Source organism: Petaurus breviceps, unplaced genomic scaffold (assembly GCF_028583685.1).
Source record: "Petaurus breviceps papuanus isolate PSGF00001 unplaced genomic scaffold, PetGlider_PUasm1.0 90825, whole genome shotgun sequence".
Classification (NCBI taxonomy): Eukaryota; Metazoa; Chordata; class Mammalia; order Diprotodontia; family Petauridae; genus Petaurus; species Petaurus breviceps.
The window spans coordinates 20,190,561-20,203,821 of NW_027187353.1; the positions used below are offsets into that span (position 1 = coordinate 20,190,561).

The following is a 13,261-nucleotide window of genomic DNA, read 5'->3' on the forward strand; positions in this document are numbered from 1 at the left end:
GAGCTGGAATGGACTGAAGAGGTTATTCCGTCCAAATGCTGTCTTTTATATCAAAGGAAACAAGGCCAAGGAAGGACATGACTATTCCAAGGTCACAATGCCAGTAAGTGGCAAAGCTGGGCCTGTAAGCTGGGCCATTGATGTTGGTTTGTTTAAATAGTTTGTTTAATAGCAGGTCCTTGGCCATGGTTTGAGATCACTATGATCCACTGCGAGATGAAAGGGCCCTGGCCTCATCCCGGACATCGACGACACGGGAACGAGCAGGTTTCTTGGGTGTCCTCCTGCGTTCCTAACCATCTTTCCAACTGGCTTGAGGAAAGAAGGCCAGGGGCAGGGTGGGACAGGAAGGATGGGAGGGAGAGGGGGAGCCCAGAATGCAGAAAGTCACCTTGTGGCCTGTGTTTGGGCTTCCCGGTGCAGAGCCCATGGCCAGGCTCTGGGTGTTCCAACCAGCCTCCTGGCTCTTGGCCCCGTGGGTGGCAGGGATGGGGGGGGGGGGGGGGGGGCAGGGCTAGAAGGCCGTGGCAGGAGACTTACCAGGACAGTAACGGCTTCGGGCAGAGGGCCGCTGGTCTTCAGAGCTTCTTTGGAGTCCTCCACACTATACTCCCACTCCAGGCCCATCTCAATGAAGGTTCTGTTCTCAGCATCTTTGCCCTTGGGGTTGAGGATAAAGTTCCCAGTGGCCTTATTCTTCACTGCTGTGGGGGACATCCCAGAAGGTCACTGAGTTAGTTTAATTCAAGGACATTCATTAAGAACCTACTAGGTGTCAGACTGGGCTAGGGTCCGGGGCCCTGTCTGGAAGAAGCTTAGGTTCTCCTACAAGCTCCCGGAGAAGTGAATACTGGAGGTCAGGAAAGGCTGCACTAGGGGGTGGCCCCCACGCTGAACCTTGGAGGAAGACGAGGATGGGAGAGGCCGATGTGGCGAGGGAGACCCTTCACTCCAGCTCTCCCTTCCTGGGCCTCAGCTCTCACACCAAAGACTGACTAGGGCCTCCCAAACTAGCCTGGACCTAACTACTCTGGACGTATGTGCATCTAATCTATATTTGTGCATGTATACTTATATACACACATTACACACACACACTACAGAGAGTCCCAAAAGTCTTAGTGAAATGTTAAGATTTCATAAGCTTTAACACGTTTAAAATTATGATAGGACTTTTGGGTTACTTTGTGTGCATATGTACACACACATATGTATGTATATATATATATGTGTGTGTGTATATAGAGAGATTCACTAATATTACAATTAGGTTTTATATATGCATCTATACATACCCATATATAGATACAGACAGAGATACACAGACATATATGTTTCCCTATTGTCTCCCCATTAGAATGTGAGTTAATAGTGATTCGTTCTTGCACAACACCCAGCACAGTGCCTGGAACACAGTAGGTGCTTCAAAAATACTTGCTCATGAATTTATAGTGAATAGAGAACTGTCATCCAAGCCAAAAAGCCCTGGGTTCAAGTCTCCCCTCTAACACATACCAATTGTGTGACCCTGTGCAAGTCACTTAACCTTTTAGTGGCAACTCTATAGTGATAAGGCTGTAAGCTGCAGAGAAAGTGTTGATCTGCATTAGCAGAGGGACTTTCTTCATCCAGAAATGAAATTCAGCAATGAAATCATAGTCTCAGTCCCTCTCTCTACCCCCTACTTCATGGTGAAAAGTTCTATATAAACTCATAGTACAGTTTTAGAGTGATGTGAACTGTGGCTAGAGCACCAGTCTGGGCTCAGAAAGAATGTAAATCCAGCCTCGGACATTCACTGGCTGTGTGACCTTGGGTTAGTCACCTAACCTTCGCTTGCCTCAGTTTCCCTGTCTGTACAATGGAATAACAACAGCAGGGGCCTGGCAGAGCTGCTGTGAGGCCCGGCGGGGCCACTTAACTGTTAGCTGTTACAATTGCTCACGGTCATCATTATCATTACCAATGGTCTGGGGCTCCTTCTCCTGCTCTTCAATCTGGATGTGCCTGGCTCCTGCCGGGATGTGGAAGAGTTTGACGGAACCTGAACGGACGGAGACAACAGGGGAGAGACGGTTACTCCCCCTGCTGTGAGGGACCCTCTCAGGCGCCCTCAAAGGAACACAGAGATGATGCATTAGCTGCATAGGGAAAGGTGAATGATGGCGGGGTACCATCTTGGAGGGGCCTGGCAACCAGGGGGCATCTGCAGAAGGGGAGGGCCAAGCAGGAGGACAGGATGGGGTGGAGAACTGAGGCAGGATCATAGAATTGCACTGGCTGCCATCCCAGGTCCCGTAGGACCTCTGGCTTGTCCTTTCCCCTCTGGGCCTCAGTTTCCTCATCTGTATAATGAGGGAGTCAGATTCGATAATCTCTAGAGTCCCCTTCTATGATCTCTATGCCAGCAGGCATTATTCCTATCAGTCCTGTTTCTGGTACATAGTGGCTGTAGAGTGGGTATTCAGGGCATCTCAAAGACCCAAAGGGGCCTTGATGATTTCCTCTTCCTTCACTGGCCGCTTTCCTCCATTACCTTGCTCAGTACAAGTACCACCCTGTCCTTTCAGAGTCATTCCCAGGCTCAGCTGAAGCTTACCTGGGTGCTTCGGGGACTTGGCCAGAGTGCCCTTCACCGTCCGACAGTGGGAGTTGTCCCCCCCACACACACCACACTTGTCATCCTGCTTCATGGACCCCACCTCCTTGTCACATCCAACAGGCTGTAGGCAAAGGCAGAGTCAGCAGGATCATGGCAGCACTTGGAACTCAAGTCTTTTCTTGCCCCCTGGAGTCTGGGGTTCTGGGACTCTGGTACTAAGAATCACCCAGGGCTTAGATCACCTCTAATCATTAATTGGAACATTGATTCCCCAGAAGTCCAGCTCCTGTCCAGTGACTAGCAAGTGGACCCACCCCCAAGAGGTGAATCCACCCCCAAGGCACGACTTTCTCAGAAGCAAAGTCCAGGGCGGGGCAGCCACACAGTTTGATATGGAAGTGAATTAATTGATTTAACTTTACTGATCAGCCTCACAGGGTTGTGGGGAAAAGGGCTGTGAGATTTCCACCAAGTCCAACAGAAATGTGATTCAAGGGATATGCTGATAATTTCCTAACAACTGGCTCTCCAGGGGGCCACACTTTTCAGCTGACTATGTGAGTCCATCACTAACATTTTCTCTATCACTTCCTTAAAGTCTAGACAATTGACAAAACAACAGCTCAGGCCCTGGTTTGTGGTGTTTGCTGATTCACAATGAGAATTTCACTATCTGCTCCCCCAAGCCGGTCTGAGCTGGCTCCGGTATACTCTTTCCTCCCCCCTTTTCAGCTTCCTTTTATGCTGTCTATTCCCTTCAGATGGTGAGCTCCTTGAGGGCAGGAACTGTGGCGCCTTTTTTGTATCCCCACCACTTAGCACAGTGCCCGGCACATGGTAGACCTTAATGAATATATTCTATTAATTGATTCAAAACAATAACTCTAAACATTGATGTATAAAAGAGTTAATCAGTAATCTCAGCCTTCAGCAGTATAGACAGGAACCCTTCCTTGCCTTCTCACAGAATAGATGAAGAGCAGGGAGGAACCTTGGAGACCGCCATTTCCAGCTCCCTCACTTCACCCAGAAGGAAAACTCAAGTCTGCAGAGGTCAGATTGTTTGTCCAAGGTATTTAGTGGCAAAGTGGAGATTTGAACCCAAGCCCGCTGCTCTTTCTGCTGCTTCACCCTGAGTAACTCTTGTCTGTGTTCTCCTCTGAATTCTCCTTAGGAGTCTGCCCAATGAGAAGGCCAAGGGAGCTTACCATTATATGGACACCTCCTTAGCACACAGACCATCCAATGGTTATCCCACATACTTTTTATGTGAGTGGTTCACCATCTTCATTTCTAGGCCTACAACTCCTGTGTCAGCTTCTAGCTTGAATTACTCCAAGAAGATCAAGATGCACATGACCCAGTTCCTCCATTAGCATGCCCACTTGCTATTCAGCGGACAAGCTCTGACATCAAGCATCAACACTTAGGTTACGATTGCAGACATCCAGGTCCTGTGTGATTCTTAGCACCCAAAATCGCAGAACTTGAGAGTTAGAAGGGCCTTCCACAGCCGTCTAGCACACCCTATACACCAACCAAAAGGCTGTTCAGCCCTGGACCCCCTTCTCTTTTATCTTAAGTTCTAATGTCTTTGTTTTTATATCACAGTTATTCCTCAATCTACATTCCCCAGGCCAACCACTGCCCAGTAAGCTTTGCTTTGTAACAAAGAAAACAGCCAAGCAAAACCACATGACCCAGTCCTCAATCCAATAGTACAAGTAACATTCCGTACTCAGTCCCCATCTCTCCAAGGAAAGGAGAGAAATGCATTTTTCATCTCACCTTTGGGGCTACAATTCCTCCACCCCCTTTTCCATCCTTTGATCGCACCATTAATACAAAGGCAGATATAGAATTTGGGGCCATTTTTTTCTCTGTCGTGGCTTCCATAGCTTAAGAATTAATTATGGGGTGGCTAGGTGATACAGTGAGTAAAGTGTTGGCCTGGAGTCAGGAGGACCCGAGTTCGGTTCCAGCCTCAGATACTTAACACACACACACACACACACACACACACACACACACACACACACACAAACTAGCCGTGTGTGTAACCTTGGACAACTTACTTAACCCCGAATGCCCTCCAAAAGGCAAAAAAAAAAAAAGAATTAATTGATCACCAAGTGGCCAACAATAGATTGATGATGAGCCCCCTCTAAACTCAACCAACGTGGTCCTTGACCCACATCAGATAGCTTCGGATTTAAGTGGGTGCTAGGTAGCAACCAGACTTTCCATTTCATTACAAATGTACCAGAAATAGTGTGGGTAGGGGACCATTTCATCCTTTGTATTTGTATTTCTGGGGTCTGGCTCATAGCAGGTGCTTAATAAACACCAGCTGATTGATTGATTGGCTGATTTACTTCATGGTCGTTGTTGTTCAGTCATATCCAACTCTTCGTGACCCTACTTGAGATTTTCTTGGCAAAGATACTGGATTGATTTGCCATTTCTTTTCCAGCTCATTTGACAGATGAGGAAATTGAGGCAAACAGGGTGAAGTGACTTGCCCAGGGTCACACAGCTAGTAAGTGTCTGAGGCCTGCTCTGAACATTCTGACTCCAGGCCTGTGTTATACCCACTGTGCCACCTAGCTGCCTCTATATCATGGCAGAACTTGACAAAGCTTGGGCTATGCTCTGCTGGCCAAAGCCTTTTAAAACCCAGGTTCATTTCCTTACAGATGAGAGTAGGATTTTGTGGAAGGCAACAGCAAGAATTTAATTAAATTTAATACTTCATTTTACTCTAGGGCTTTATGGTTTACAAAGCACCTTCTCCACAAAAGTCTTTCAAGGTAAGGGGTGTATTATGATGTACATTTCACAGAGAAGGAAATGGAGGCTCAATGAGGTTAAACCACTTGGTTTAGTCTCTAAGCTCCCCAAATACAGAGATCATCAATCAATCATTCAATCAATAAGCATTTTGCTTCCAAAAACCTTCTGGTTACCAGAACTAGAGACCCTGCCCTCATCGTTGCACTGGACTGGGAGTGGAATGACCTCCCACCTCTGGCATTAACTCACTTGGGTGACCTTGGGTAAGTCACCTGTTCTCTAAAATTCTATGACCATTTCTTGTGCCCCTATCTCCTCATTTGTCAAGGATTCAAGGATCCATGATGTCATGAGTGTGGATATCTCCTCTTTCCACTAATCAGACCCCAACCTTGCCATGCCTTAAGAGGTCATTGTCACAAGTTCAACAGTGGCGGAAAAAAGTCATCACAAAAAAAGAGGTACGTAATTCTGGCTTTTGCAAGGATCCTCCCTGCAGTGAGTCAGGATGGTTGTCAGAGAAAAAACATTAATCCTTCACTGGGGTATCCTAGAAGGTCTGACAGGCCTCTAGAGGACCCTAGTCATCTCCACCCAACAACAAGGCATCCAAGGAGGACTAGAATTCAGGCCACCCATCAAACAGGCCTCTCCCTCCAGGCAAAGTAAGGGTCTGGTCCCAAGGCAAGGTACCTACCACACACTCTCCTCGGGCACATACACTGTAAGGGTCCCTGTAGCTGCACCTGGTGCCATCGTGGACGACTTGGTTCATAAACACCACATCCCCAGTGTCTTCAGACTGGCAAATCAATTCACATTTCTGGGCCTCTGCCAGGAGAACAGGATGCATGCAATTAGAACACACAACGAAGTCTCCAAGATGTTTTCCAGGAGGTCAGTAATGAAGAGTGGATTTGAAAGAGGAGGTGACTGGGGCATGGAGACATCAAGGGGCTTACCCAAGAACACACAGCTAGTATGTGCTAGAGATGAGTTCTCCTGATTCCAAGTTCAGGGGTCATTCTGCTACACCTGTCTGACCAGCAATCATCACTCAACAAGCATTAAGTGAGTGCCCACTATGTGCCAGGCCAGTGAGAGAGTAAGTGATTTGTCCAGGGACAAAAAAGTAGTGACTGAGGAGAAATTAGAACCCAGATCTTTAGACTCCATCTTCAAGTGCTTTTGGCCATTGTTCCATTCTATCTCTCATGATTTGGGGCTAGAAATTATTTTGGAGGCTATCAGATCCAAATCCCTCATTTTAGAGATGAGGAAGCTGGGAGCCAGAGAGGCCCAGGAGCTAGGACGTTTGGGTTCTAGACTGGGCCCTGCCACTGTGAGATCTGGATTGAGTCCATTCCCCTCTATTTATTTATTCCCCCTTAGCTCCTTTTTCTACAAAATAAGAGGGTTGGATTCAATGATTTCTAACGCCATTTTTTAGCTGCAATATTCTTACAAGACCATGATGCCATGCCTACTGTGCCTTCAGTGGCCAAAATGGAGACTCCTCCAAAAAATAACAACTCACACGTCTGTAGCATTTACAAGGTTTACAAAGAGCTTTCACAAGTCACCAACACTTGCTGTGTTCTCAGAGAACATTACACAAGTTAGGAGCAGGGGGTGGATGGTGTTACTAAATGGTCCTAGACAAATTCCTGGAATTAAGGACATTGTAGAGAAAAGAAAGATGGACAACTATTTGTTATCTATGTGAACTTGGGCAGTCCCAATCCTTAGTTTCCCCATCTATAAAATGGGGGCAGGAGGCATGAAGTGTTTTCTAAATTCTATGATCTATGGGGCTTAGAGTGTGTTTAATGTTCCTCCTTCCCCAGACCAAAATTCACCCTTAAGTTTTTCTCCCACCCACCTTTAGTCCTTCCCTCAACTCCTAGCCTTGAACTTCAGCTATAACTCGGTATCAGGACAGGGGCACCACACACAGATCCAGGATCTGGCACAGTGATGAGTCATGATGGCACAGCTTAGACAGTCCAGAAGGCAGGACCTGGACCACTGGATAAATGGGAGGGAAGTGGGAGCACAAGACTCTGGGGCTAGATCTGGCTCTGAGTCCTGCCTCTCCTAAAACCCATGGGTCTCTCTGGCTTCAGCTTCCCCATATGTAGAAGACTTCCAACATCCATCCCAGCTCTAAGAAAACAAAAAACTGAAATTAGTCTGATTTCCCACCAGTAGAATGTTGCTCCTTGAGGGCAGGCTCTGCTTTTTTTTTTTTTATCTCTATCACCTAGCACATTTCCTGGAACGTGCAGGTGTGTGACAAATGCTCTTTGAATTGAATCAAATTGAATTGGATTGAGTAGATGAATCTGAGTTGCAGGGAGACATATTTCAGGTGAGTGGAAAGATGAATTTTCTAACTTCAGAAACTGTCCAGCAATGGGAATGAGAAGGACCATCTGACTCAGAGCCAGAAAGGCTACAGAAGCCCAGACCTGGGGGTAAGAGGGACCCCAGAGGCCATGGGCCCGAGCTCCTCAATCCCTAGATAAGCAAACAGACACATCAGAGACCACACTAATAGTAAGAGGTGAATCATACTTGAGCCCAGATCTCAAGATGACAAGTCAGTTGCGCCATGAGCTCTCCATCACAAGCATTCAGTGAGAAGCCGGAGACATCCTTGTTAAGGTGTTGATGGATGAGATTCCTGTACAGAGGCTGGATTTTGTGACCTTTAAGATCCCTACTCAATCTGAGATGCATCCCAGCACTTCACTGCTGGGGCAGACATGGTCTAGCTCCTACCCCCTTACTCCAGTGAGCTCCCCCAGACTCAGATCACCAGCCTGTCTAGGTGGGCTCACTGCTGGGTAATGGACTGAACTGAGAAAGTTTGGGAAAGCTGTATCTGAGAAGGCCCTACTAGACCCTGTGAATGGCAGAAGAGCAAATGGGGAGGGAGTGGATCAGGAGGAGGAAGAAGGGGTCAAACTCACCATCATCATGCTCGTAGGGGATCCAGCTGTGCCGAGCATTCTTGTGGGTATAGTAGGAATTGCGCTTGGCACACTGCTGGGCTCGGAAGTCCTTGTAGGGGCCCGCACACTCGTCCATGTTACAGATCTGATATTCATACATGGGGCCTGGGCACTGGCGGCCTCCGTAGGCTGGGCTGGACGAGGAACCAACAAGACCCGATGACTGCCAGATCATCCCAGGGAGTTGGGTGGCATCTCAGAGATCACCCAGGACACCTGGCCCTTCATTTTACAGAACTGGAAACTGAGGCCCAAAGTGGAGAATGGATTTGTACAAAATAGTACAAGTTTCAGAGCTGGAGTCTGCCTTATTCTTCTGACTCCAAACCCAGAGCCCTCCCCACTGCAATATCTGATCTCTCTATCAGTCCATTGCAGGAGGTAAGGGGCCTCCTCCAAGTCTCTCCAGAAGCACTTTTTTTTTCCAATAACCTGCTTTATAACAACCCGTTTTATATTCATAGTTGGGCCAGCAATGGGCCAGCACCTAGCCCTTCACTCCCCTGACCTCCCCCAGTCTCAGATCATTGACTGGTCTAGGTAAGTGCACTGAGAAAGTTTGGGAAAGCTGTATCTGAGACCATCTTCTCTGAGAAGTCCCTGCTAGACCCTGTGAATAGCAGAAAGTCAAATGGGGGGGAGAGAGGATCACAAATGGGTAGAAATTATAAGGTGGAGAATTTGGCCTCATCAAAAAGAATTATCTAACATTCAGACCTAGCCAACAGTGTAATGGACTACCTTTGAAGGTAATGAGTTCCCCATCACTGAAAGTGTTCAAACAATGACTGGACAACCATGTTAGGAAGGATCCCTGCTATGGAACTGCAAACTGGGATACAGGACATGAAAGGTCCCTCATGACCTTTGGTGTTAAGATTCTGTGATTCAAAGATGATATAATGCAGTAGAAAGAGTACAAGGCAAAAGACATGGGTTCCAATCCCACCTTTGCCACGTCACACCTGTGTGACCTTGGGTGAGTCACTTAAGCCTTTTGGGTCTCAGTTTCCTCATCTATAAAATGGAGTGGGTGGGTTAGATAGCCACTAAGGTCCCACCCAGCTCTACAGCTATAACCCTAAGCACTCATCAAGAATTAAGCAATGGTTGAGATCCGTTGCCCTCTCAGACTAGAGAGATTCAGAATCCTGGAAGGCTCCATTTAAAGAAATGGAATTGCTTTGAGGGTTCACACCTCTCCAGACCTCCAATGAATGCTCCCTCCCTGTGAGAGCCATCTGAAACAATGATAATTAACGCTTTGATGGTGATTTCTCCACAGCAACTCCTTGAGGCAGGAAAAACCAGGACTATTATCCCCATTTTAGAAATAAGACTGAGAACCAGAGAGACACAGGGACTGGCCCAAGATCACACAGCTAATAAATGTCTGAGCCAGGACTTAGACCCAGGTCTTTCTCCAAGCTAGGCTGACACTCAGTAAAGAGGAGGGTGTGTTCAGGCTGGAAGGACAAAAGCTGATAAAGAGCAAGGTGGAAGACTACACAACCATGAAGTAGGATGGAGAGAAGAGCTGGGAGGACTTCACTGCCAAGTCCGCACGCTCTGAAAGGAGAGGGAGTTTAGGACAAAGAAAAGGACGGCCAGCTTAGTGGAGGGATTGGGTAAATAGCTCCCCAAACAAATTTCCCTGTGAAGTAGCCTGGGATGAAAAAATGACAGGTGTCAAAGAGGATTTGATACATTTGTGAACAACAGATCCCAAAGCAGATTTTGTATAAATAGCCATTGGGAGGCACATCCTTGACCTTTAAAGATGTCTGGGAACTCCCATATCATGTTATCACCTTATCTGAGACAAAACCCTTGGCCAGAATGACAACTGTTCCATTTCTTTGTTCTCTCCACATCTACCTGACCTATTCATTCATTGACTCATGCATTCATTCAACAAACAGTATAAGGTATAAGCCACATAATAGGAAAATTCTCAAACTGGGAATGTCTGAATTGGGTGGGACCTCAGAACACAGAGGGTGAAAGTTTGGGGGGACCTCAGAACATAGAATATCAAAGCTAGAAGGAAACAGAACTAGGATGGCTGAGTTGGGAGGGATCCTAGAACAGAAATGTCAAACACCCTGCTTACTCCCAAGTGCTGCATGAACCATAATAAAATGTAACTGGGTCATGCTTAACAAAATAAATTTAAAATATCATACAATACACCTATTAATTTGTGGTTTTCTAAGCTAATATCCAGCCCGTGGGTTTTTGCTTGAGTTTGACACCACTGCCTTAGAAAATAGAATGTCAAAGCTTTGAAGGACCTGGGGACAGAGAACATCAAAGCTAGAAGAAACCTTAAAATCTGAACGTCAGAGCTTAGCATTAGAACATAGAGTGCTAGGTTTGGAAACAGACTTAGAACATAGAAACAGGATGTTAGACCTAGAAGGAATCTTAGAAACTATCTAATCCATCCCCGTCACTTTACAAGAAAGCAAGAAACAGAGCCACAAGAAGGGAAAGACCCACAACTAGTAAACAGCTGGTGGAGTTTCTCCCTCCCTTCCAGAGGGTCCTCCTGCCTCACCCCCCCCCCCCCCCTCGGACCAATCCCAGCTCCCAGGGCAAGGGCTGGACTCACGGTGGGTTGGTGCAGCTGCGGCTCCTGGAACGCACCCCACCCCCACACGTCCTGGAGCAGGAGCTGAACTTGGTCCAGGAGCTCCAGCTGCCATCCTGGCCATAGGGCTGTTCTGACGTCTTCCAGATGCAATGTCCTTTAAAACACCACTGGGAAAGAGGAGATGATCGGAGGGTCACCTCTGGGCCTGACTCTTCCCAGCTCACAATGGAGGGGCCAACAAGAAGGCCAAGTAGATCCTTGTAAGGTTTTGGTTTGTAAGAAACCTTCAAGGTTGGTTGGCATCCTTTCTGAAGTGAGATATAGGGTCTTCTGTCCTTAGAGACAGGCAGCATAATGCAAAGGAAAGAATGATGGATGTGGGGCCAGAGTGCTGAGTTCAAACCCCAGTTCTGGAATGTATTTTGAGGCCATGTGGCCCTGAGCAAATCACTGTAAGCCCCAGTTTTCCCACGTGAAAAATGGGAATAAGAAAAATACAGTAACCTATTTTTTTCATGGTGGTTGCAAGGAAGTGTTTCTTTAAAGCATTAGGAGAAAGGGGGTTCTTATAATTCACTCCCTTACATGAAAATCAAGAGGGAAAGAGCTGACAGGGAAGGGGGAGGTTAAAGGCTGGAGCAGAGTCGGGCAACAAGACAAAGTTTATCCACATCATTGGCTACTGGAGACTTTTTGAGTGGAAAGATGGAACATGAGACTCAGAGAACGTCATCTCTTGGGGAAGCTTAGCGATCTGGAGGACCAGCACCGAGACTTAGTCATGGCTAAGCCCCAGCACTTTGGGTTGGGTCAGCTCCAACCAAGAAAGCTTGTAGCTCAACACACTAGGAAGCCCCCCACCCCCTCCCAATCTCAGATTTGGGCCAAGGGATTCAACAGAACTGAAAGCCCTCCCATGACAAGGGAGGAAAAGAAGCCCAGAGGGAGAAAGGACTTGGCCAGGGCCACATAGCCAGGCCTCGTCCACTGATTCTGCCCACATGTCTTTCAGAGACCACTGTATACAGAAGCGCTGGGCCTGCCTGAGGTGGCAAGTGTCTGCATGGGTGAGCAGGGAGAAACGGGAGATGCTGGAGGGCAGAAAGGTAGACGGAGGCTGACCTCCCCTGTGCCTCTCTGGCCTAATCATTAACAGAGGGCAGTGACTTGGTAGCAGGAACAAGACCTGACCCCTCTCCTCCTCCAGGCAGCAAAGCCCCAATCCCTCTGCTCATGAGAATCCCCAAAGATCAGCAAGGGGCTGGACACAAGAGTAGGGAGGTGAAGGGGAAAGGGAGAGGGGAAGGGAGGGGAGGGGAAAGCGGAAGGGGGAAGGGGAAGGGAAAACAGGAAGGAAGAGGAAAAACTGGGAGGAGAGAGGAAGAGAGGGGAGGGGAGGGGAGAAGCATGGATTAAACACCAACTATGTGCCAGGCACTATTGCTATCTCCATTTTATAGCTAAGGAAAGTGAGGCAAAGTGACTTTCCCAAGGCCACCCAGCCAGTAAGTGAACTCAGGTATTCCTAACTCCAAGTCAAGTGCTTTCTACCCTGTGCCACCTAGCTGTGGCATGATAGATAGATGATAGATAGATAGATAGATAGATAGATAGATAGATAGATAGATAGATAGATAGATAGATAGATAGATAGATAATAGCATTCTGTACATCAAGACCACTTTTAACATGTCAGACTTAGAGGAAACTTCAGAGACCACTAGCCCAGCTCCTTTACTTTACAGAGGAGGGAACTGGGGCTCACTGGAGGGAGGTGCCAACACAATGATTAAGCCTCGGACCCCAGACTCACTTGTTTGCCTAGCCCGTGCCAGGACGCTATGTGACATAAGGCCAGAACCAAATGGGGGAAAGAGGCCTGCTGCTGGGGATCAGCTAACAGGATTCCAAGGCTGTGCCAGCTCCAGGGGACCACGCGCCAGGCTCTGGGCACCAACGTGGGTGAGCCCAGGCTGACTGCCTGAAGCTAGTCCAAAACTCTCAAGAACAAAACAAACACAGAGACTCTGGTCTCCCAGACAAGGAAAAGGAGATAGTCTGCTCCCCCCAGCTCCCCTCCCAACCAGTATTCTCGACATTCCACTCAATCTGCAGGAGGAACAGGATCCTTCTGGGGTACCCTAGTTTGTGGAATATGAGTGTGTGTGTGCACGCGTGCGTGCGTGTGTGTGTGTGTGTGTGTGACAGAGAGAGAGAGAGAGAGAGAGAGAGAGAGAGAGAGAGAGAGAGAGA

The 13,261-nt window shown here is 47.6% G+C and overlaps 1 protein-coding gene across 1 annotated transcript in view; it reads right to left on the reverse strand.

The window, feature by feature from the left end:
• The window catches only part of ADAMTS14 (ADAM metallopeptidase with thrombospondin type 1 motif 14), a 122,265-nt gene that overhangs the window by 19,235 nt on the left and 89,769 nt on the right, over positions 1–13,261 (reverse strand). Inside the window, exons 11-16 of the mRNA XM_069071440.1 lie at positions 11,027–11,175; positions 8,371–8,546; positions 6,093–6,226; positions 2,600–2,723; positions 1,964–2,044; positions 541–704 (exon numbers count right to left, since the gene is read on the reverse strand). Coding sequence (XP_068927541.1) covers positions 541–704; positions 1,964–2,044; positions 2,600–2,723; positions 6,093–6,226; positions 8,371–8,546; positions 11,027–11,175 — 828 coding nt within the window. The remainder of the gene's footprint in view (positions 1–540; positions 705–1,963; positions 2,045–2,599; positions 2,724–6,092; positions 6,227–8,370; positions 8,547–11,026; positions 11,176–13,261) is intronic.